This window comes from Sceloporus occidentalis, unplaced genomic scaffold (assembly GCF_023333645.1).
Source record: "Sceloporus occidentalis isolate IW3139 unplaced genomic scaffold, rSceOcc1.0.p SCAF_42, whole genome shotgun sequence".
NCBI lineage: Eukaryota > Metazoa > Chordata > Lepidosauria > Squamata > Phrynosomatidae > Sceloporus > Sceloporus occidentalis.
Genome location: NW_028317022.1, coordinates 587755 through 614859, shown reverse-complemented (window position 1 = coordinate 614859; position 27105 = coordinate 587755). Strand labels below are relative to the sequence as shown.

The window sequence follows — 27105 nt, the reverse complement described above, 5'->3', positions numbered from 1 at the left end:
AATCCAGTTTCTTTATCCTGCAGCAGGACTCCAAACACAGTAAAAGGTGCTGACAGATTCATTCTTTGTGCACTTGGGGCATGCAGCCTTTCATTCTCATGCATGGTCTTATATGGACATGGAGCACAATAAGCACTTAATCATAACTTCTGTTATTGGGCATAATGTAATGTTCTAATTCTGTTTCAGAAAAAAAAGCACCTTGCTATCGCTTGTCTAAACCATGTCTGTCAGCAGTGGTGCCAGGAACTTTGGAAAACTACCCTGATGGAACAAAAGGACAGTCAAACTTAAATTGCAATGTAGCTATACAAAAGCCAAGTGATTTAAGGAATGATTTTCAGAAATCTCTGTATTATCTGACTGATCTGTTCATTAAGGGATTATCCCTTTTTGGCACAAAGGTCCCACCTGTCTCTTTTTTTTACCTCAGCAACTGGGAAAAAAGGTTTTATGAGGCTAGAAATAAATAAGATATAAACAATACAGATATGTCAGGGTGCCAGTAAATAGAAGAAAAACTGTTCTGACTCATGATTATGAAGGAAGGTGAGAACTAAGCTATCCAAATCAGTGCGGATGTTACTGCAGAAATGCTTATAGTGCCCTAATCTTTTTAACTACAGTGTTCCAAGCTTCATGACAGGGATAGGGAAACATGCCTTTCTATATAATGTCATACATAGATTTCAACATTACTTTACAGCCACACTATACAGGTCTGACACACTATGGAGTCTATCCTCCAGAGGCCAAGGTTAAGCCTGAGATAATTCCAAAGAATCATCATCATAGAGTATTCTCTAAATATTAGCAACAGCATAGCTAACAGACATAAGAACTTGTGTCACAAGTGTAAATCTTAAAAATACGTAAGGGACACGCCAGCCATCATACGCACTTTAATGTATATATATAGCAGAGTGGTCCCTTTTAATGCAAATAGGAATTCGGCAGAATCCAGCCATGTACACTTGCCCCTTTCTTCGTCCCCTCCAGCTCCAGAGCTGGCTTGGTGGGCACCATGAGGGGTAGGTGTAACTAACATTTGTATTTTATCCCTATGACCCATTTGTTGTTCTTGTATGTTATTTTATCCTCCTATTCTGAAATAGTTCACAAACTATAACATAGTTCTGGAACTCTTTTCCACCTAAACTCCAGCTTTTTTCCAAATGTTCCATCAATCCTCATTATTTCAAACAGAGACAGTTTTAACTCAATAATCCACAACTAACCAACCACCAGACAGCTGACACTATCATCTTACATTGCTGCTTCATTCGAACCAAGATGGTCTGATAAACTTTTACAATACACTTTAAACATTATATTCCATTCTGCATTGTCTGCATCTGCAAATTAGTCTTAATAATATGATAACATTATAGAAATATATGCAGGGCCAATATAAAGAGCTCTTCAGTGACCTGTTCATTAACAGAAATACACCAAGAACAAGAGGTCACCCTCTGAGACTGGAAGAGCGGAGATTTCATAGACGACAAAGGAAGGGATTCTTTACAGTGAGGACAATAAAGGTATGGAATTCACTTCCAAGGGAGGTGGTGTTATCCAATACATTTGATACATTCAAAAGGGGCTTCGATAGTTTCTTAGAAAGGCATGACATACAGGGATATAAATAGAATAACATAATTTTTTTTAGAGCTTCTTGATCTAAGAAGAAATCTGATTGCCTCTTGGAGTCAAGAAGGAATTTTTTTTCCCCTGATGGCAGAATTAGAAGTAGCTTAATTAGGGTTTTTTTGCCTTCTTTTGGATCAAGAATAGGAAGGTTAGGTAGAAGGGTTGAACTTGATGGACTTAGGTCTTTTTTCAACCTTATAAACTATGTTATAATGGTAATAAGACATACAGCAAGTGTGTTCACCGCAATTCTATCTTATACCACTGGATGAGAAAAAAACACTATAATAGATAAAGGAGCACTACTAAATTGATTTTTAATGCATATTGCAGTGCATGTTTCTGTAAAACTAGGGTATTTAGGAAATAACACCTATGTCTCATTTAACCTCTCCTCAGAGTGTCCGACTGGGTGACTGAGACTATGCCATTCTATTGTATAATTGATAGCATATTTGGTTAAGAGCTAAAATGCCTACTAATTGCTAATAGTCAGCTGCTTATATTATGCAAAAAATACAACTGAAAAAAGAAAACTGCACAAAAACTATAACAATTGCATACAATTGCTAAATTAATAATAAATGATAATGGCGCAGATGTCAGAATGACTGATGTAAGCTATTTTAGTTTAAATTGAATATATTGTAATGGTGGGAAACAAGAAATGTGGAGGAACAGGGAGGGCAGAATTATAGATGCTTTTCCTGGGCACATTATCAAATGTTAACATCTAATGATTTCGCCTAAAATAAAACAGTAATAATGATAAGTCAAAAAAACAAAAAACAAATGTGTACCTCTTTTTTCTCATTAAATACATGACTGCTTTGGTAATTACAGTGGTGGCAATGCTGATTTTCAAAAAAACCTTTCTTTCTAAATTTGTACTAAAATAACTTATTACAGTCAACACCTATGTTTCTCCCAGATCATGATTACTAAATGTTGTATGCTCAATTCCAATTACTCATAAAACACTGGTTTGCGAGAAATCGAAAGTTAGAAGCACTGAATTGTCCCCTTCAGCATCCCAAGACATTTCGGACAATGCTATGCTCCCAACTTTGTGGGGAAGGCCCTTTTCTTTGCCAGCATGACTGTGCCCCAATGCACAAAGCAAAGTCCATAAAGACATGGTTGGATGAGTTTGGTGGGGAAGAACTTGACTGGCCCACACAGAGCCCTGACCTTAACCCAATCGAACACACTTGGGATGAACTGTAATGGACATTGTGAGCCTGACCTCACAAATGCTCTACTGGATGAATGGACAAGAATTCCCACAGAGACACTCCAAAATCTTGTGGAAAGCCTTCCCAGAAGAGTGGACGCTATTATAGATGCAAAAGGGGGACCAACTAAATATTAATGTCCCACTACTTTTGTCTATATAGTGTACCTGTGCCCCACCTATCTTCATTAGTTCTGTAGGTAGCTCATAGATCAGAAATTAGAAGGACATGAGCATGAATGAGTGAAGAATGGTCCGGAACATCATATGGAAACGGCCAGCAGTTTTGCTAAACCACAGCTGCGCACAATACCACTAGAAGTGTCATTATAGGTAAAAAAAACCTATTGAGCCTTATTTTTCATATGATGGAACAGTGTGTAGTCTCTATTGTTTGGTTATGTTTAAGTATGAAACTAAACTAGCACTTTTTTTTGTCCAAATGTATCAGAAATGGATTAAAGATATTTGATATTATTGCATGCTTCCTAATTAGCTGACATACATAAGAGATCCCCAAAACTGTACAGCAGATGTAAAAATGGAGTTAATGTAAAGAGCTTAATGTTAACGTCCTGGAATAATTCATCTCAGTAAATTAATAGTCATCACCTGTTTACGGTCAATATATGAGCATGATCTTGCATTATTATTATTATTGTTTTATTTTAATTTTATTTTGGTTTTTGTTTTTCTATTCTGAACTCGCATCTTCCTCCTTCATAAGCATAACATGTTTTTTTCATGCAAATACTAATTCTCCTTGATCCCTTAGTAAAGGCTGCATTGGAACTATATCATTTACCCAAATAGGAAATTGTAACACACTTTCTTCACTCTTTATTTTGAGGCCTTAATTTTAAACATGTTATACAGCAGCACAGATCACTTCTAAAACAAGCTAAGATTATAATGTATATATATATACACATATATATATATATATATATTAGAATTAGCACATGGGATAATCTGAAATGTGATGGTTCCACCTTTTCCAAATTTCCCTGACAGTGGCCAGAACGGTGCTTGACTTGAGATCTGTCAGTACTCACAATTAACACTGGCTGGAGACCAAGATCGCCTCCTGATCATCTTCTCCTACATGTAGAGAAATTAGTTGGCACTTGACAGTATTTTGGGACTGAGAAGGGACACTCATATAAAGATAAGTGGGTGTTTTTGTGAGATAGCCTGCCCTGTCAACTGAAGTTTGATCATTCACTTATCTTTTAAGGTCTATGTGTAACAGAATCCCACAGTCCCAGACAGGCCTAAGAAAATCCATTAACAACTTAATTATAATGCATGGAGGCAATGTCACTTGTCTGCATACATAATTACTATGTAAATCCAATTACTTGTATCAAGCTGCAAATGTCTGAGAAAAAAAGGTACAGCTGATCACAAACCTTTGCCTAAACCTTTGGCAGACAATGGTATGTTTATTGCTAAGGGGATACATGTACTTATGTAGTGACATTTATATAAACATAGAAAACGCAACAATTTCACAAGCCATAAGATGACTACAGATTCTACATACAGAGATGTACCACATCCTTGATTTCAAAACTGTAATATTGGAATTAGTGAAAGCAGACAGTTCACAGCATTATAAGATTGATTGGCATCTACATTATTGACAGTCTCTGGAACAGGATTATCTTGCCATAAAATATTATTTTACTTTTAAATGAACTTGAACAAGAAAACCCACAAGTTACAGGTATTTTATGAAATAAATTGCTTCTAGACATGATGACAAGACCTCTTTATATGGACCATCTGCTCTCCTATCCAAAAAAGTCCAACCTTTTTACCAAAAAGCTACCAGTTTTATTAACATTTTACAAATAAAACAAGATCTCGCATTACATATGATCTACATTCAGCTTTGTCAAGGAGGAATTACTCTGTAAAATCCAGTGCATTCCTCTTAGATTTCTCTCTTTGCAAAGAACATAAATCACCAAGCAGACCAAGTGGAGCAGCATCTCCTCTGGCTTCAGTTCATATTAAACTCGCATAAAAGCTCCCGTAAGCCATCTGTTTTCTGACTGGGGATTTTTGTGTGAGATACAGTGTCAGCGTCCTTTCTCGGTTCACAGATGGATTGCTGTTGCTATGCAGCATAGTGAAACCATATAGTTTGTAGTAGTATAGTTTTTGCTATATGGGAAGGTGTAGACAGATACGACAATATATTTTACTTTGCATTCAGTCTCTATATATCTACCCATTTAATGAAAAAATAAAGAACCAAGGTAACATAATAGGAAGCTTAAACTTTTTTTTTCACACTATTAAGCAAATTCTATTTATGGGGATAGCATGGTTTGTACAATCATTATCTAAAGTAAGTAAAAAAAAAAAAAAAAGCTCAATTACCTAATATGCAGCAATTTAGTTCCTGCCTTGTTTTTTTTACGTGAACAGTGCGGGTGTCCTGGTGGAGTTTCCAGACAGAACCTCTCCCCTGATCCTCCAAACGGGGGAGATGATGTCACTAGAAGCTCTGCCACTTTGCCGAAGATAACCTCCCGTAAAAATGGCGGTCACCGGAAGTCCCACCATTTTTGCAGAAGTTCGCTGGGAGGTCATGTCAGCGGACAAAGAAAGAAGACGGAAGGTAGGGTACATTCAAAGAGATAGTGAGAATAAGAGTGTGAGAGAATGTGAATGAGATTGTGAGTAAATGAGCCCCCAAAATTCAGAACTTTTTGCATCTGCCGGTGTGAACCATGCCTCATAAAAAATACATTTTAGAAGACCTACAATCAAGAACTGTTGATTTGCATAACGCTAGAAGAGGTTACAAAGAGATGTCAAAGAGTTTACATAATTATCAGCCCACAGACAAATAATTTATAATTGTAGATGATTTAGTACTGTGGCTACTCTCGATTTAGTACAGTGGGTGCCCAGCCAAGATGACTATAACAGCACAATGCACAATGCAGAATGCTCAATGGGGTGAAAAAAGAACCCTAGAGTAACAGTTAAAGGCTTGAAGGAATCATTGGAACTGGTTAACATCTCTGTTCATGAGTATACATACACAAAAGATTTAACAGGCATGGAGTCCATGGCAGGACACCAGGGAGGAAGCTGCTGATCTCCAATTTAACATCGCTTGCCAAAGAGCACCTTGACATGCAACTGGGAAAATGTTTTGAGGACTGATGAAACTAAGGTTGAATTGTTCATGAAGTATATGCAGCACTATGTATGGCATAAAAATGGCACCACATACTCAAATGAAAACATCATCCCAATGGTGAAGTATAGTGGAGGGAGCATCATAATGTAATGCTGCCTTGCTGCGTCAGGGGCTGAACAGCAACCCATCATTAAGGGGACAGTGAGTTCAAACGTTTACCAAGGTTTCATACAGGATAATGTCCCCATGTGAAGCTCAGTAGAAGTTGTGTAACACAGTAGGACAATCACCCTTAACATCAAAGTCAATATACTACAGAAAAAAAAATCCGCCTTTTGGAGTAGCCCACTTGGAAAACTAGGTATTTCCAAAAGGCTAATTTACTTTTTCTTGCCACTGTGAAAGAGAAAAAAAAAACATACAAAAGTGTGTTTGTATAAACAGTGTTGAGCAAAACGTCTCCAAAATGCGACAGTCTCGCCAAAGACTCTCTATATATCTAAATATTTGTGGGTTTTTTTGGCCAAAAGATCAAGCGAAAATTAACCAGCACATCCTAAGTGCCCGTATCACATACACAAAACATTTATGTAAAATTCTGTTAATATGCATATTATACTACAAGCTTGATTTTAGCCTTGTCCATCATGCACTAGCGGTTTATTCTTATACAGAAAAAACATTCCCATGATTGATCCCAAGGTTTTAGGTTACTATGGTGGAAGATAAAATGTATACAGTATAAGGATTTATTAATAATGCTTTTGTATTTTTGCAATACCAAAAGTCAAATTAATGCTTTGAAATGTAGTTAAAATAACCAACATATGTCAATCATATCAATTTAACCTCATGATAAACAGCATACACTTGATACATAGATGTAAAATAGGGTATTAAAACATTATCAATTATCAACTAGTATGATACACAAATCATGTTTAGAACCTCATTAGGAGACTGTTTGATCTTTAGAGAGGAGTGCAATTATCAGATGATAATTTGAGTTTAACAGACAAATAATTAATAATGAGGGAAAAGGTTGCACCGTAATTTCCAGGGAATGGGATACAGAAATATTCAGAAACACATTCTTCAAGGTTGTTCTAGTTTCACAACATGTAAGCCTTCAGTAAACCTCGCCCTGGTGTTTTGGTGGGTATCATAATTCCAGTGTTTTGCGTGTAAAATACAGCGGCAGGTACGCAAAAATGCAATAGGAGGGTACATATAATTGGATCTTTAATTATTAGCAAATTATTTCTGTTTTCACTTTGGTCTATAAACCACATTTACACTGAAAAGTAAGTATTCTCCAAAATGAAATGTATAATTTAATGTCATGTGAAAACAAACTCTGTAAGATGTTAGTCCTTTACAACGTCCTGAAGTTTCTTTTATCATATTCCATAATTGAAAATACATTAAAACATGGCATTTTAAGAATTATAAAAATGTATTTCTTTTTATGAAACTTCATTTTCATGGCAGTATGTGACATTGGTTGACTGTTTTGCTGTGTTCCTTTTAACTCCCGATAACCCCCCCCCAAAAAAAAACATATATAAAAACATTTTCTCAACAATATATTTTTTTTTTATCCCTACCATATCCATCATGTTTATAAGTAAATAACTTTCCATAACAAAGGCTTAATGTAATGTCCTTGTGGTAACTTTCGTGAATTAAAGACTGTAGCATAAAAGCTAAGGTTTCACATTTCATCACTTTATTTTACATATTCATACCAACTTGAGAAGCAGTTTTTTTCTGTCAATATTACATTTCCAAGGAGAAATGTAATATTAAATGTCTTAACAAAGAATTCATCCATTCATTATGGATGCTTATGTTAAATTCTTGTAAAAATGCTCAATTTAAAGGGTAATTTTCTGAGAAACACAGATGTTAATAAAAAAATAAAAAAAGAACCGCTACTTTAGGAAAGCATTTTTTTTTAAAGAAAATACATCACAACCACATACTTTCTGTTACATAACTAATTTTTCACTTCATGTAGATTTTCATAACATTTTCTATGTTTTTATATATAAAGAAATGAATCATTGGATTGTCGTTATTTTGTTTAACTGCATTCTTGTGTGAATGCATATAACTTTAAGTTTATCAAATTTGTGATACGTCTATAGCTATTTGCATAATTCTTCCTTCCAACTACACATTACACATAGTAAATAACCGTATGAAAATATGTAGGAGTATTTTAATTAGATTTTCCTTCTGAAAAACTGTAATTAATTTTTACACATCGTCTCATCCTATCCACCTTGAGGCATATATATTAATTATGAACATACTAATTGTATTTACTGTTCCTCTTTATACTAGCATGTTACATCCTGCTTCCTCATGAACACACTCCTCTTGTACTACATTCAAAGAAACCAATGTATTTTGGACCCTTTTACTCTTTATTACTATTATTTAATAATTTGTTCAACGTTGCATTGTAAGGGAGAATAAACATTTCCAAGACATCCTTCAAAACAATCACATTGTATTTTTCACTCTTCTTCTGTCTGTTTTTTGTCCAAACTTCCTCGCCAACCATCAACCATCTCCAATAGCTACCCAGTATAAAAAATATCAAGCATATTCTCTAATGGTTTGTGTTTCTACTATGAACAGAGAGGCATTTTTTCTCAAAAGGGAGTGTTAGCAGAGTTTGCAGGATATTTGTGATTTGAACTCCCTCACTTCACCATTAATTATGAAGGTCCAACACTGGAAAGTTTCTCCAGCAACAATGATAAAACTGGCCCTGCACATTGTATATTTTAACCCATTAAGGAACAAGGATGTAATATTACCTCCGACTGTATCCATCCCTTAAGCCCCAAGGACAAAATATTATCTGCTAGCTGCACCAATCACTGCAAACTCCCGCCAGGAGTTACTTCTATCAGGACCAAAAGTCTGGGTAGACCAGTAACAGTGAAACAGAGCCCCCTGAGCCCCCTATGGAGGTTTACCAGCAATTGCATTTTAAGACTTGCTGCACAATTGCTCCATGAGAGTGACTATACAGCGTTTACCCCTTCAATGTTGTGATCACATCAATGACATTTTAAGGGTTATCGATGTTTTTGGGCATCAGTATTGAGTTAAAGAGTTAAAAAGAAAAAGCCTGATCTGGTAGTCAACTGTTCACATCTGGAAGCTGTTGCTATGAACACACAATATGCGGTCAAAGGAGCTCTCAATGCAAGTGAAATAGGCCATTCTTACTCAAAAAGAAAAAAATCAGAGAGATAGCAGGAACATTCATAAGCTTTAAGAATTAGACTTTGACAAAAAAAACATCTAAAAAAGCCCACCCAGTCCTGGAACAGCATTCTTTGGACAGATAAACTAAGATCAACCTGTACCAGAATGAAGGGAAGGAAAAAGTATGGAGAAGCCTTGGAATGAATCATGATCCGAAGCATACCACATCATCTGTAAAATGCGATGGAGACAGTATGGTGGCATCGGCATGCATGGCTTCCAATGGCACTGGGTCACTAGTGTTTATTGGTGACAGAAGCAGTCGGATGAATTCTAAAGTGTATATTTGTCTGCTCAGATTCAGCATAATTCAGCGAAGCTGATTGTACAGCGCTTCATTTTACAGATGGACAATGCCCGAAAACATACCACCAAAGCAACCCAGGAGCTTTTTAAGGCAAAGAAGTGGGAAATTCTGTAATGGCCGAGTTTATCACTTGATTTCAACCTGAACAAGCATGCATTTCACTTGCTGAAGATAAAACTTAAAGACCCACAATTAAACAACAGAAGACAGTGGCAGTAAAGGCCTGACAAAGCATCACAAAGGAAGAAACCCAGCATGTGGTGGTGCCCATGCATTCCAGACTTCAAACAGTCATTGCCTGCAGAGTATTCTTGACAAAGTATTAAAAAATTATTTATAATTGTGTTACATTTGAAGTACATTTGAGCTCCTGAAAGAAGGAGGCTATGTATGAAAATGGTTTAAATTCCTAAACGTTTGACACAATACTTTTGCTCAACTCCTTGAATTAAAGATGAAAGTCTACACATTAGTTGAAGCTAGGTTGTTTCATTTCAAATCCATTGTGGTGGTGTATAGAGCCAACATTACGAAAACTGTGTCAGTGTCCAGATATTTCCAGACTTAACTGTATGTCCTCAAGGGAAGTGGGAGATTAATGTTTTGTGTTTTCTTTATTGTTCCAGGTAGCCCAATGTAAAGCATCATCCAACCCCCAGCATAATCTAGTTTAGACACAGTAATGCACGTTTTTTAATAACTAAACATTATACGGGGCTAGTCAAGCTCACCCTGCAGCAGAAGCATTTTAACGCTACTACAAACTCTATCAACTTTCCATTTAGAGAATATACCCCTTTGCTTTCTGGATAAACCCAGTGGTAATATTGGCATTCTAGCTGGTGTCCATGTCATTGGTTTAACCAGCTGCAAACTGGAAATGCATTGGAAAGTGAAAAAACTCCAGGGTCCTTCCTAATACAAGGGCATAGTCAACAGGTAAGTTACCAAAGTGCGATTCTGCTTCTGTTGTAGGGGAACAGAGAAAACAAAGATTTTCATTAATCCTTGAAAAAAGGTCAGTGCTACCCCCTTAGAAAAGTAAAATGCAACATACCCCAAAAAGTGGAACAAAACAATTGCTAAGTAAATGTTGTTGCTTTATTCCCCAGTGTAATTACCCTGACCACTATTTTGACATACAAAAGAAATAGAAGATGAATTTGCTTATAGCTATCAGAAAAAAGCATGAAATGTTTTTTAGTTATATAAATAAGTGAAGAACTCCACATTGCCTTTGCTTCAGATATTTAATAAGGTGAAATTGTGCTTACAGAAACAGATGAATAAGGAAGATACAGGTCATATGAGTACGCTTATAAGCAAGCGCCATCACAGGCTCCAGATGTGTTAAGCTGTATTCGACCTGTATCTTCCTTATTCATCTGTTCCTGCAACCACAATTTCACCTTATTAAATATCTGAAGAAAAGCAAGTGCAGAGTTCTTCCCTTATTTATTTGACTTCAGTTGGCGCTATCTTTACTAATTTATTTACTATATATTTACTAAATCCTACCACAATCCTGCATTGAATCCAACCCATTAAGGTAAATATAACAGAAATAAAGTAGAGTTTATTTTTATCCGATGATCACTTGAAAGATTGCTTTGGTTGACATTGTAAAAACAATGGAAAACATTGGGGGAAAAAACCTTATTTGTAACCATTGTTGCATATTTGTCAATAAACTCCCATGTTCCTGTCCAAAGCTTGACAGTTCAAATTTTCATTGTTCGTTAAAGTCCTGTGCACACAAAGGGCTTGTGCATGCTGAGGAACACATGTGAATCTTAGGTTGCAATGACTGACACCCTTCCTTGAAAAGCACTGGCTTTGACCTTGCAGAATCAGCAGTGATTCACTAGTAGATCGTACAGTTTCAAGCTGCAGTGAGCATAGAGAAGTGGCAGAATGAAACATTAGAGGAGCACCCCAGCCCTAGTTTCATCTTCAGTGCACTTTTGGGACTACCATATTTGCTCGATTATAAGATGGCCCTAATTATAAGATGACCCCCCAAAATTTGAGTATAAATTTGGAAAAAAAAGTAAAATGCCTTAATATAAGACTACCCTATAAGAAAAATGTTTTACTAGTAAATATTAATTCACATGTAAACACTTCTTTCATATTTAATAAAGACTAATGATGGAGAAAATTGCTTTTTTTGTTTTTATTTTATTTTCCGCTGCTACCCGGGACGTTCTCCAGGGCTGCTATGACTAAGCACCGGAAGATCATGTAACGCTGGCGCTCCGTCATAGAAGCCCCAGAGGAAGTGCTGGCAGCAGCAGAGGTTTGTGCGTGTGCACCTCACGTACAAGTCCACCGGCTTGCAGTGAGGAGTACCCAGGTCCCCTGCAGCACTGCGGGGTATCTGGATCTTAGTCTTATAGTCAGACCTCTGTTTGAGGTATGATTATAACACAACCTTGAATATAAGACGAGGGGTTTATTTCAGAGGATTTGCTCTGAAAAAAACTTATAAGCGAGGAAATATGGTATTTTACTGTAAATTTTACCGCATGCAGGTATTATATCATTACTGGAGCTAGAAAATAAGACTTCTGTCTCCTTTAACTGCTCCCCCTGCTACCTCTTCTGAAATCAGGATGTATCTGTCAGTACACACTATGCACATGCTCAGTAGAACTCCCATTTCAGTCAATAGAAGCTGGGATCTCATTGACATCAATGGGAATAACAGCAGCCAATAACAGCTAATGTTTTACTTCAGTGACTTCACACCGACTACGTAAAATATCCTCACCAAATCAAGATACTTATTTCGAAAGAAATCACACATTCAATAAAGAATAATTATTTGCATTCCATTGTTTTCAATTCACATATTCTTACTGACTCACCCATAAGGCTCCAAGGTTCGTAAGCCAAAGTGTTGAGCTTCTTCCCAGTGTCCCAGATCAATACAGACATCCATGGCAAAGTCAAGAATTCTGAGCTGATAGATGTTCCTGTCTGGTAGTTGGCTGGTTTTGAGCAGGGCCTTACACATTTCTAAGGCCTCCTCTCCTTCTGGTGTGGATGTTAAGGAAGAATATGTCTCATTCATATTTTAAATACATACAATTTACACTGTTATACAGGCTGTACACTCACAGACATTTCATGAACTGACTTGTGGCAAAGGTAGCATCCTATGACAGTGTTTTCAATCAGCATTTCAATCGGGTTGACGTCTGGACTTAAACTGGGTCATTGCAACACCCTGATTCTTTTCTTTTTCAGCCATTCTGTTGTAGATTTGCTGGTGTGCTTTGCATCTTTGTCCTGTTCCACGACACAATTTCGGACAAGCTTTAGCTGTCGGACAGATGACCTCACATTTATCTCTAAAATACAGAGGCGTTCATGGTCGACTCAATGAATGCAAGGTTCCTAGGTCCTGTGGCTGCAAAGCAAGCCCAAAACATCACCCCTTCGCCACAGTGCTTGACAGTCGGTATGAGGTGTTGATATGCTGTGTTTGGTTTTCACCAAAGGTGGTGCTGTGCATTATGGCCAAACATAACTTTGGTCACGTCTGTCCAAAGGACATTTTTCCAGAAGTCTTGTGGTTTGTTCAGATGCAACTTTGCAAACCTGAGCCATGCTGCCATTTTCTTTTTGCAGAGAAGAGGTTTTCTCCTGGCAACCCTTCCAATCAAACCAGTCTTTTTTTAATTTTACTTTAACATGCTAACTTAAGCCTGTAGAGTCTGAGATGTAACTTTTTTTGCAATTTCTCTGAAGATTGCATGGTCTGACCTTGGGGTAAATTTGAGTAGCCACTTGCGGCCTTCATTTTACAAAAAATAAGCTTTGAGACATATTGCACTATTGTGTTTCTCTTTCTTTCACATATTCACATCCGTGAGAGCGCAGCCACTAACCCTCCTGTGAACTACTCTACCTGTCCAAGCCAAGAAGAGGAAACCTTGGCAAGTGGTTCTGCTGCTACATCTACAATAACTTTGTTTTAAAAGGGAGTTGTTGTTTTTTTTATTTTGCTTTTAGCGCTTTTATGCTACCCCTTTTGAGTTTAAATTTGCTGGGGTGTCCACTCCTTGGAAGATTGGCAACTTTTTCCCACTGTAGAATGATGGAGTTTAAATTGTTTGGAAATGGACTTATAACACTTCACAGATTGATGGGCAGCAACAATTGCTTCTCTAAGATCATTGCTGATGTCTTTCCTCCTTGGCATTGTGTTACTTCTTCCATTTTGTTACAGAGGTGATCACACTTGCTGATGATCAATTAATCATTTGATTAGCAGTAACTGTCTGCTACTTAGCATCTTAATTGCTATGGAAGCATTGAGGGTATACTTAGTTTTTCACACATCTACATTTTGACTTTATTTTTGTTGAAAAAAGCATCAGCCATATTTTTAGACATGCTAAGGAATAGATGATTGTTATATGTCCTGATATGTAAAACCATGGAATTCAAAGAGGGTGTACTTTCTTTTTCACATGACTGTACATATTGGAGTACTTTGGTGTAGTGGTGGGCTTAGCATAATATGGCCATGTGACTAAAAAGGTGTTTTTAAGTAGCTTCAACACTGACTACAGTTATGAGGGTTTATAACCTATTTGATATGAGTGCGCTGATTTAGAGATTGTGTATATATATATATATATATATATATATATATATATATATGTATTCATAACAGTTCACTAAAATGTATGTATGTATCATAAAAAATATCCACATACACAACAAACATGATACAGTGCAATTTTCTATTGAACCTCATTTAGTATGTGTTTGATTAAAATCCCTCAGTTGTGGGAGAAAAGGGCCCCCGCTGGAATGTTTTCTCTTAGGGTTTCTTTAGGCTGCCCCTGCATGTGTTTGCCTAATTTTGCAGTCAAAAGCTATTATGGCAAATGTTAAGCAGTTCTTAAGAATTGAAATGCTATTACACATATTTTCTAAGGTCAAGTGTTACCTGTTGGATATCAGTAAAAAGGGAGTCTTTGTGTGAATGCTGATAGTGATCAGTATGCTTTCTTCTCCTGCATACTGCTATTACAACAAATCTAGCCCCTGGGCTAATGCCAACCACTATATAACAGCAAGCGGATTACCAAGGCCTGCGAGCTAGAGAGGGGTATGATGCAGTACAGCAGGTGTTAAGTTGCTGTCAGTTAACTCTTCTTGCAGATGTTTAATGACACAGCAGATAAGGCAGAGTGCCTTATATCCCCTATGGCTTGACATCTTCCTTATAATCAGCTAAATGATTTTGACAGTTTAAAGCTGCTCCTGAAACAGAAGCTTCCCGTATTAACCCTTTGAGGCGTACTCAGTAAACTGTAGTTTGCAGGGAATTTACAGCTCAAACATAAAAAGTATATATAACATAACCCCCAACATTTCAGGTGTTCCAATTAGTTGCTAGAGGTGGGAAAGGGGTGTAGTCATACCCAGGGGGGGCATGGACAGACCTGGGATTACACATGGTCGAGACCCCTTGTGATGCTCAGCTCCAGAGCATTTGAAGGAGGCCGTGTAAGAGCTGTAATGGAGTTCCGCTCTGCAACAGCAAAGATCTCTATTCATTTCACAGCCCCCTGGTCTGGTCATGGGAAATCAGAGGACCCCTTTTCTGGCCCATGATTCCCACTGCCTTGTAAAGGGGGACAACAGGACTGCTACACAGAACAGCAGGACACTATGCTGATTTTGTGCTAGTGTTAAAGTTACATATAATTTCAGTTTTTATGACTTTAACAAAAATTATCAAATGCTCAATTATGGTTCTATAGCTGCAAATAGATGGATACAGTGACTCAGGTATGGATGATATGGTATGATTACCTTGGTTACATCAGGCATTAGCATAAGCAGCAACATTGCTGAGATCAATTATAATTGTAATTCACTACATATATAGAAGGATACTATCTTGGGATCTCATTTCTTTAAGTCTTGAAAGTGAGCATTCCATCTCTTTCCAAGCCTGCTCATCTCCGGCCAGCATGTCTTTGTCCTAATAGATGGAGGGAACAAAAACATTTTATTGGCACAGGAATCAAAGAATTTGCAGAGTACCACAAAACAGAAACACATGAATAGAGAACTGACTGCAGATAAAAGCAATTTGGTCTACCTACTCTTTATTTTAATATGTGATGTCAAGCCCTCAATCTTACTTGGTCATTGACCTTGTGTTATGAGGCTCATGTACTTTCACTGCATGTTTCAATTTTTGCATTGTATTAACCTCTACTATTTCTGACAGAAATTGGGCTACCTTTAAAGAAACTCAAAAGGCACAAAAGAGGGTGGAGATGGAGGAAGGGAAAAGAAGGGATGTTTTGATGAGGGAAAGGTAAACAGAGATGAAGAACCATAGATGTGGAAGTGCACAGGGAATTTCAAAAGATTGCCCTAACTTGAAAGAATATGTGCCCACTACACTCCCAGTGATACAATAATATTGATATAAGAATAGTCCAGGGTTGTTATTTGAACCTTATTACATTGATTACTGTATACACAATTAAATGCACAGATGTTTCAAGACAGATGGAGATCATTCAAAAGTCTAAATAAGGATGGGTACTCAGACACCAAGGCTTGTGTCATTGTTGTCTACTGGGCATCGAGCGAAACATTCAAAACATAGTCTGGAGGGGCCTAGGTCACCATCTAGGAGAAAATGTCCTAGCGATTTTACACCAGCGTTGATTATAATGATGCTTTTAGTGGACACACAACACTGAAGTCAATTGGTGCTAGAACTCTAATTCTCCAGCTCTATATGAGTTTATAGTTAATTAAAATGGAGACAAATTGAGTTGTATATTTTGAATTTAGCTATTTAAATTTGCTGCTTCCTAGAGTCCTTGCATCCTTTTAGCCTATAATGATAGAGAACCACATATTGAATGATGCTTAAGTGTGCTTACTGCAATTCAAGTACATGACTGTGATAACAACGTTTCATACTCAAGTGAGAAAAAAACTGTAATTTTCAAAATGAGTTAATGTGCGCCCCTCATTTAAATTAAGTTAGCTTTTTTTGCTTTACCTTTTCTGAATAACAAGTGCATTTCTGCAAATGTAGAACACAACATTCTGTCATAAAAATAATCTCTTGTATATATTACAAGAACTATTTTGGCTCTTGTCCGATATACATACAATATACTGTACTTAAATATGGACAGATCAAGAACACAAACAAAAATGCATGTGTCAGTCCTGGAACAGTAGGAAACAGCACAGTGCACATGTTCCTCACACAGAAATTGAGCAGTGCCTCACCTACAGATATCATAAGGAGCCTTGAACGTTTTGTACCTCTCCAGTGCCTGGTAAGTACAATGCCAAAGCAGGATAGAAAAATCTATCACAAGAAATTGAATCGTTTTTCTCCTATAGACTGTAATGGAAAATGTAGAATGAAAAAACCCAAATTAATTAAACTTGTCACTATTTTTTTTTTTATCTAACATTTTCCATTGCAGCCCATGGAAGAAAATATATTTACTTTATAGAGGTACATCATACATATTACCCGAAAAAACAGACCCAGGGCTGGCCCTGGCACATTAAGACCAATGGGCGATAAAATGACAACAGTCTGACGGTTCATGTCCGGACAACTGAGTGTTCACAGCATAGTTGATTCGTATTTTCAGAGCAAAAATAGCAGTGAGAGCTAAGTAATGCTTTGAATGTTTTGGAAAAAGAAACTACAGGAATACCAAATCAAAATTTGTGTGGAAGTACTGACTGGCCCACACAGAGCCCTCAACCCCATTGAACACCTTGGGGATGAACTGGAACGGAGATTGTGAGCCAGGCCTTCTTGTCCAACATCAGTGCCTGACCTCACAAATGCTCTACTGGATAAATGAAAAAATTCCCAGAGAAACACTCCAAAATCTTGTGGAAAGCTTTCCCAGAAAAGTGGAAGCTATTACAGCTGCAAAGGGGGGGGGGGGCAACTACATATAAATGTCTATGTATTTAGAATGCAATGTCTTAAATGTCCCAGTGGGTGCAATGGTCAGGTGTCTCAATACTTTTATCCATATAGTGTATATGGAATGTAGTGAAATGTATGAAAAGCTATTAAAATAACATCTTTCCCTCCTTCCCTATGTCTGCCCCCTTCTCCTGAACCCGATACAGTTGCGCAGGGGTTTACATAGTTTTTAGATGTACATTTGATAATTATTTCTCTGTTTTGATAAGTGCTGACATTTTATATTTTTAAAGCTGCTTTACTAAATCTGCCCATACACATTCAGCCCAATATGTATCATTTAAATTAATAAGCATGTTTGCATAATGTTGTGGACATGGATTGCATCGTCCATTATTAGTGATTCACGTCACAGACGCAATATCTGTATCTCCCTTTGGATAAACCACTCTAACTGTGGCATACATTACAATACCAATTAGTTCTATTGTTTAAGAAGTGCCTTACCTCTACCACCAGGTAGCACTAGAGAGTGAGTGATGTGTACATCTATTGTTTATCTAAGACCATAGATAATGGCTACCTACATGAAAAGCCATGTGGGCTATGCCAGGAACAATGGGATATCAGGAACTCCAGGAAGAAGGGGGAGGAGCAGAGGAGACTGGAAGGACAAGAAGGAAGCAGCATGGCAGAAGCTAAGGGAGCTGTGAAAGTTTGCCAGAGAAAAAGTATGAAATAGAAAGCTGCTCTTCCATCTTGGGCTAGTTAAGTGCCAAGAAGCTAGGACTAGTTAAGTGCCTAGTATTGTAACTAAGAATTAGAAAACAACTACTGAAAGAATCCTTTAAAGTCTTCTATATGATCCTGGTATCTAGAGCCATTTTGGAAACTGAACACCAAAGGAGTGATTTGATATGCTGATACTCTCTGAAGTTAAGTACATATGTTATTACAATGTTATTAGAATATAATTGTTGACTGTCTGTAACTTTGTTATGGTAACCTTTTTCGATATATTGTTTTTACCGCTAGAGGTATTAATAAAGTATATCATTATACATCATAACATCTGTTGGTATTCGTCTTTACATAATTTAACTGTATTCCTGAATCAAATTTATTGTTGTATTGTTAGATGTGTTTTGTCTAAATTGTGTATTTAAATATTAGCATAATTTTGCATAAAACAGGCCACGACCACAACAATTGGCGTAGTCGGCAGGATACAGTAAAGATTATTAATGAGAATACCGTGTATTTACTGTGCATTTATCGCATAAAGTTACAGATTTGTATGTTTACGCTCTAGTGCTCTAAAGCCATGTGTTTGTGTGTTTAAACTCTAGTGCATAACCCCTATATTACAGTAGAGAGTCTAGTGCATTGAACTCGCTTGTAATAGTGTGTAAAGATGTTCAGAACACTCAAACAGAAAGCAGCTGTAGCAGGGCAAGAAAGATCAAAATATGGAACAATTCCTGTATGGGCAGAATTTGGTAGTTGGAAAGCCATTGCTGAGGAACTGATAAAATATACAGCTCCAGTCTATCCTGATGCTGGTACTGAACTTGGTGTGCAGGCATTACGTTTAGACCTAGGAGTTTACTCCAAGAAAGAGCGGAAAGCCGCTGCCACCACAGGCTGGATAGTTGTGCAGGCCCTTAGCCGCGAGGTGCAGAGAAATGAAGCATTGAAGAGAGAGTTGCAGGAAGTCAAAGATTCTTTAGTTATGACCAAAGAATGTATGCGTAGTAATGCGTGCCATTTGGCTGCTCTAGAAGAGAAATGTACTAACTTAATGGTAAGCAAGATCAAGCACAGGAGGTTGCAGAGATGTAGAAAACTAGAGCCTGTAAGTAAGGTGCGAGCAATGGTGGCAGATCCCACATGGGATCCTGCAGAGACTCTCCGGTCATCCGATGATGCTTATGTGTCCTTTTCTGAAGATGATAATGAACTGGACCGACGACAGGCCTGTCCTATCATTATACAACAGCAGAAAAGGAGAAATGGTGCACGTGATGAGATGAAGGAAGTGGTAAAGAGTTACACACATATGGAGCTCATTGAGCTGGCTAAGACACATGAACAGCAAGTGGGTGAAAATGTGGGCGAGTGGTTACTACGCATGTGGGATGGAGGAGCTGACAGTGTGCTGTTGAGTGCAAGGGAAGCCATAAGTATGGGGCAGCTGACACTGAATCTGCAGCTCATGCAGGCATTACGGAGGGTGAGAGAGATTAGGGGGAACTTTTCATTGCTAGACATGGTTCGCCATGCTTTATTACAAGTTTATCCATCACACTCAGATATTGAGCCATCGACCCCATGGGTAACAATTAAAGATGCCATAAATCATGTAAGGATTATGGGTTGTGTTGCAGGATTGAACAAGGGTAATTGGGAAGGCCCTGATATGGAGGATTTTACAGCTAGCATGCGGTCAAAGCTTCTAAAGACTGCACCGCCATATCTAAAAGTTCCCCTGCTATCTCTGCTCCATGGAATGGGAAACAATAGAAAAATACACCATGTAACCACCCTATTGGCTGAGATAGAAGAGTTAAACATGGAAACCAAGGACACTAAGAGGGTTTATAAATCAGAAAAGGCTAGAGTGCAATTTTCAGCACAAAAGTCGGATGGGAATCCGAGTAGGATGACTAGAAGGCAAATGTGGCATGACTTGTTACAGAATGGTGTACCCAGAGAAGAGATAAATGGTATTTCTACTGCAGAGATGTTTAAAAAGTGGAAATCGGTAGTGAGAAGGCTTAGGCAGGTACACAAAGTTGCTTACAACCCTTGTAGTATTAGTGGGTCACTGACAAAGACTTCTCCACATTTAAACATACATACCAATGTACATTTAGAAGAGCCACCCCTACCTAATGATAAAGATGGCAGGACGATTAACAGGGCCATGACCTCCCCATTATTACAAGATGGTGTGCTCCCAGTGGTAAATGTGGCAACAGTATCAACTAGAGATCGGTGCCAACAGGTTGCTGGGGGGAGGGATAAGGCAAGGAAACAGAATGGGGTATGGATAAGGGGGGCAGAAACTAAAGAGGTGTTGCAGGACAGCCCTTTGACAATTGAAGTGCCTGCAGGTGTTTTAACTCTTTCCAAATTTGCAAGTCAGAAGTCAGGGTTTAATCATATGAAGCGGGACAGTACGGAAACTATTAGTGAGGGGTGTTTGTTTTCGTGCGTCCCTAGTAAAAACCACTTAAGGGAACATGTAAAACCTGTAAATGTTTCTTCCTCGGCCATGCCGGTTTGCCATGTGCAGAACCGACAGCCTGGAGGACAGAAAAGAGGTAGATATTCGACCAGCTGACAGCTCTATTAACACGTTTGTCTTGCCTGTTTTAAAAGTCGGATGACTCTGGGTTGACTGCTGACGATCTGGATGTGGATGCAGCAGCACCATTAGTGAGTGCTGCGGTTCAGAGTAAGTCAATGCAGATGAATGTATATGTAAACAGGCAGACACGTGGCAGGCTGGGATTGAATAAGCGAATCCTCTCTTTAATTCTCATTGCACCAGTGGTGAACAAACAAGTTGGCTCTGCCTGGAAGAAGAAATTGTATACATACAGGTAGTGCATCAAGACACAGTGGACTGAGTATATTTGAGCATAATGCAAGAACAATTAACAGTGGCAGATTATAAAGATACAAAGAAGAAACATCGAGCAAGGTTGCCAGTCACAGAGTACATTGTAATTCCGTACTCCTGCAGCTGCAAACCTGTTAAAAAATGGCTCACAGAACATGTGAATTTACTCAGAGAAAGAGAATGAGTAGTTGATTCCTCATGAAGAGGGTGGCCGCACAAAGTAGCCCTAAAGAAAAAAAGATGGGCAGATTAGGCAGTTCAGCTGTGGAGACTGAAGATCTAGAGGTGGATTGAATTGCCAGAAGAGTTGTGGCTTGTTGTGGATCCAGCAAGAAGAGACTGTTAAAAGAATTCAAGGAAGAACCAAAAGAGATGAACGTTTGCATATATGGACTTTTGTATTATCCAATTACCACTAAGCATATAGTGGTCCCTTGCCTACCACCTAAAGCTACTAGGATGGTAGAGTGGTGCAAAGAGTTTTTAGGAAAGCTCATTCGAGTACTGTCCCCAGTAGTGATAGAGAGTGGGAAAGGGTTTGCAACCATTATTCTTTAGTAAAGTACTGACTACAAAATATTATAGTGGGGGAATTTGGGTTGAAGAGGATGTCAGAGTATGAAACATGAGGGGTTGATGTAAAGAAATGAAACATTGATGTTTGCTTTGTGGAAGAGGGTTGTATTGTTTTCAGAACCCCGGGAACTGAATTGGATTAGAAATCCATTTGGATATCCAAATCAGCCCTGGTAGTATAAGGATGACCGAGGGATAATGCTGTTCTAGGAAGATGGAGGACTAGGCTTTAGTCAGGAAGGCAGCAAATGTACTGTTGTGCATGATTTGTAGTGCAATGATAAGTGTGATGCTTCACCGTGTCCTCTTTTCTCTTTAGCAGATTGGTGTCCTTTTTAAGAGATCCTGGCTTTCTATTGAGGATAAGACATTTCACGCAGATGGGAGCATGGAGTTCCACTCGCAGGGATTTTATTGGAATTGCTGTCTTGACAGGATCAAGATCGATCAAGAGCAAGAGGAGTGTCACACGAGGGAAAGATTCAGTTGGACAATCTTTTGGGAATAACATTTAGGGTTATTATAACTGTTATGTTTTTTATATGTTTGTATGTACAAGATATCTGTGAAATGAGTACCATGGTGGGGGGATTATTTTCTGGAGAGATACATTTATGTATTATTACTATATGATGTGAATCAAGAGGTGGAATGTTGTGGACATGGATTGCATCGTCCATTATTAGTGATTCACGTCACAGACGCAATATCTGTATCTCCCTTTGGATAAACCACTCTAACTGTGGCATACATTACAATACCAATTAGTTCTATTGTTTAAGAAGTGCCTTACCTCTACCACCAGGTAGCACTAGAGAGTGAGTGATGTGTACATCTATTGTTTATCTAAGACCATAGATAATGGCTACCTACATGAAAAGCCATGTGGGCTATGCCAGGAACAATGGGATATCAGGAACTCCAGGAAGAAGGGGGAGGAGCAGAGGAGACTGGAAGGACAAGAAGGAAGCAGCATGGCAGAAGCTAAGGGAGCTGTGAAAGTTTGCCAGAGAAAAAGTATGAAATAGAAAGCTGCTCTTCCATCTTGGGCTAGTTAAGTGCCAAGAAGCTAGGACTAGTTAAGTGCCTAGTATTGTAACTAAGAATTAGAAAACAACTACTGAAAGAATCCTTTAAAGTCTTCTATATGATCCTGGTATCTAGAGCCATTTTGGAAACTGAACACCAAAGGAGTGATTTGATATGCTGATACTCTCTGAAGTTAAGTACATATGTTATTACAATGTTATTAGAATATAATTGTTGACTGTCTGTAACTTTGTTATGGTAACCTTTTTCGAAATATTGTTTTTACCGCTAGAGGTATTAATAAAGTATATCATTATACATCATAACATCTGTTGGTATTCGTCTTTACATAATTTAACTGTATTCCTGAATCAAATTTATTGTTGTATTGTTAGATGTGTTTTGTCTAAATTGTGTATTTAAATATTAGCATAATTTTGCATAAAACAGGCCACGACCACAACAGCATAATTCCTTTCTGTAAAAAAAAAAAAAAGAGGATAATTTTTACATCTTAAAAGATGAAACCCCATATCAGAACCATATGGCAACTATTTTCATACTAAGGTAGGAAAGGCTTCAAGGTCAAGAACCGGACAAGAGTTCCTCAGATCGAAGACATTTTGGATACTATAGACAAAAGGAACAGGTTTCAAGACATCAACCTTTTGAACTTATGTTAAAGGAAGCTGTTTTACATATCTAATACTATAAAACCAATCATTCATTTATATTAGCGCTGAAGGATCTTCCAAATTGAAACCTCAAGTCTTTAACCTTAAACTAGAATTTGTGAAAGATGTCTGCAATCATTCATCTAAGGAAGTGCTGAAGGACCCTGCTTATTTTCAGGTGCCACCCATGCCATGTTTTTCCTTGGCTTTCTTGCATTAGATCAATCTGATGTTTTGGATACCTTATCAAGTGCAGGACACGTGCAACCAATTTTTGAAAGACTTTGGATGTTGACTTGCTTTAATTCAACTGAATTCAGATGGTTTGGTTTAGGAGATATTTTGTAAAAGCCACCTGTTTTCCACTTACAAATCTCTAGACTGCAGTTTGCACCAGCAATGAAAAATTAAATATCTTTTCATTATATATCATCTGTTGCACATCTGAATACGCAGAAAAATTCTCATTCCCTTGTGTGTCGTCCTGAGATCTGGATATATAGTATTCTAAAAAACTGAAACAAACATTTAAAAAGTGTATTAGACTCCTCTGCTCAATCTGTTCTGAAGTTTATGTATTTTAAAAGCCTGCGGTTAAATAAGTGATTCTCTGTGAGTTTATATATCCAGATATAGTAAGGTAGCACTTGGTACATGTAGGGCAGCAACATGCGAAATAAATAAGTGCCATGGAACAATGGCCGACGTAGCGACCCTACCTAGCATAGAAAACAGAATAAAATAATGAATTAGTGAGAACAGAGTTCACTAACATAGGTATAGTTTAGAGGATGCTTAGTGATCTTGTGGGTATACTACAATAAATATTCTTAGGACATACTCAGCATTTTATTTTGTTTCCTCTCTCAGGTTCTGCTTCATATGCTCTCCAAATTTAAGGTTTACAAAGCATTCCCAGGGTCCTTAGTTAGCAGGTAATTTTCTCACAAGAGAGTTAAAATGATCAGATGAGTAAACATTCTTAATTACAGATCAAACATCTGCTATGTGATTCATGCCCCCAGCACAAAAAGGATAAAAATAACACAAGATGTGAAGAGCAACAAAGACCTAATATTCTCTATAACCTTCCCTTCTTTACGCCTGAGGGAACCTAAATTTGTATATGCGGAGGTGCTGACCATTGTGGAGTGCATCTTGTACCACATGGAAGCCTCCTTCAGGGGAGAGGAGGGTGCAGGTACACAGAAAAGGTAGGCCTGGCCAAAGGTGGAGGATGTGTCATTGCAGGGGAGGCTATCAAGAAGTAGCAGTCAAATTGCAAGAGGGTGCTGAAAAAACGTTAGAAACAGTTGGATTTTAATACAGGATAAATGACATTCAGTTGAGCTGCTGCTTCCGAACAACACGCAAACTGGACATGTTTCATTAGACAGATAGTAGCTGGATATGGGAGAACCTGTGTTTTTTTTCTTTTTTCACGGCAACATCTTCTTCCTCCCCAGCTAAACACTTTGCTAGACCAAACTTGAATTAGCATATGTGGATATTCAGATGAGGAAACAGAAGCAAAGGTGCCAACAATGAAGGATGCCATACAGGACATTGTGGACATGATGGGCTAACTGCATAGGGGTAGGCATAGGGCTACTAAAAACTGCCTAATCAACAGAGTAACACATGGTTAACATGAACAATGAGATGTTAAGGAGATATCTGGTCACAGCCAAAAACAAATTTAGAAAATCAACTACATAAGATGCCCTCAAGTCTTGCCAAGACATAGTTCTGCCAAAAGTGGCAAAAAGTAAAATGTACTTTGCCTTTTGTACTGTAATGTATGATGGACAATGCCCCACAGCAATAGTTTATGTGTTAGGTTGAGATAAACATGGCTGGAATATATTGCCTCCTTTTGATTAAAGGTTAAAATGTCTAATGCAAAGATACAATGTAGTATGTTGCAGAAAAGGTGCATTGTGACGTAGGTGAGATTTTTGTGTCTTCCTGTGTCTTGATGTCATAATGCGGTACATGGGGACTAGCAGTAAATGAACAGAAAATGCGATATTCTATTGTTTTAAGGGATTTAACAGTGTGCAAAGATTATTATTGTGACTTCAACTAATACACACAATACTGACCACAAAAAGAAACCCTAAAATCCGAAAGTCATGTCTAAACAATCCCTAACCACAAAAAACATTAACGATTTAACCCTTTTAATCCTAACACATTGACTGTAGCATAAAAAGAAAACCACTACACAAGTCCTTGTGTAAATATATGCTGCAACATTAGACCTTACATATATACATATTTATTAATAAATTTTACAGTGACTTCTACTGGAATGGCTTTTTATGCATTCATTTATTTTGTATTTCAGCCCAATATTTGACACATAAATGTATTGATGTTTTGTAGAACCTAACTATATTGGTTAATGCACATTAATAGATGCTAAAGAAATATAATTATTTATCAGACTCAAATCAAACACCAGCAAACACATAGTTATGTACTCACATTACACGGTGCATCACATTGTCTATAATGAGCTAATGCTATGACGCTAACTTGTGCTAAAGTCAATTGATCTTAGGAATTGACTGGTTAGGAAGTAGAAACAGCTGATTCTGAGATATGCATGCTAAATGTGCTTTTGATTAGTTAGAGAATGTTTATTGGATATGTGCCCTGGTAGTTAAATTGCTTACTTGTATGATTTTAACATGTGATTTTCATTTTATGAAGAAGAAAAAAAAGACTTTTTAGATGGGTCATTAAATCAAGACTCCATGTCTACTCTAACACTAAAAAAGACTTCAAAACAATTTAGAGGCTGAATTGTTATATTATATATTATAGCAATAGTTTGCTAAACAGCAGGCAGTGGGATACCTAAACATTCCTGTGACATACATCCAACCTCACGTTTTTTTAAAGACAGTCGCATTTTCTGGGCACTGTGCTACTGTCTCACATATCATGGGCCTACAATTAAGATTGTATTTGTATGGAACATGTTTTTTTGACTCACGGTGCATAAACTCAATCAGAATATTCTCCTTTTGGAAGCCAGTGGCATAATTTAAGAATTATCACCTACAATGTGACTGTTTAATAGGAAAATTGCTAAATGAAGGGTACCATTTTTTACCATGTCTACATCCTTTAAATAAAATAACACTTCTGCTTCATAGTTGCTGAGAATTTCATTTTTATTGCCCACTAACCAACTAGCCCTGATTCTGTCACAGATGATAGATTATGCTGATCCAGCGCTTGCAGAGCTGCAGAGAGCTATGATATCCTGCTTAGGCATTTTGCTAGTAATCTAATAATTTATATACTATAAGGAAAACAGTGTAGAATTATACCATCATTTTAAGTCTAAACACTAGTAAATTAAATGCTTATGAAACACAATTACGAAAAAAACAGAGGTTATACACTAGCCTAAATGTATTATTAGACATAAATGCCGAAAATGTGTTTGGAAGTGATCAGAGCTCTATATTTAGTTTTCGTAACGAATTACTCATTAGAATGCGCTCCTGTAGCAATAGGAAAATTTAGTTTGACCCCCAAAATATACATGGAATGTAAAATAAAAGAATAGAACAGGCCAGTCT

The 27105-nt window shown here is 37.6% G+C and overlaps 1 protein-coding gene across 1 annotated transcript in view; it reads right to left on the bottom strand.

Moving 5' to 3' along the window:
• LOC149289848 (histone-lysine N-methyltransferase SMYD3-like) overlaps positions 1–27105 on the bottom strand; it is a 359885-nt gene that overhangs the window by 20696 nt on the left and 312084 nt on the right. The window contains exons 9-10 of the mRNA XM_089490127.1: positions 15565–15652; positions 12513–12681 (exon numbers count right to left, since the gene is read on the bottom strand). Coding sequence (XP_089346253.1) covers positions 12513–12681; positions 15565–15652 — 257 coding nt within the window. The remainder of the gene's footprint in view (positions 1–12512; positions 12682–15564; positions 15653–27105) is intronic.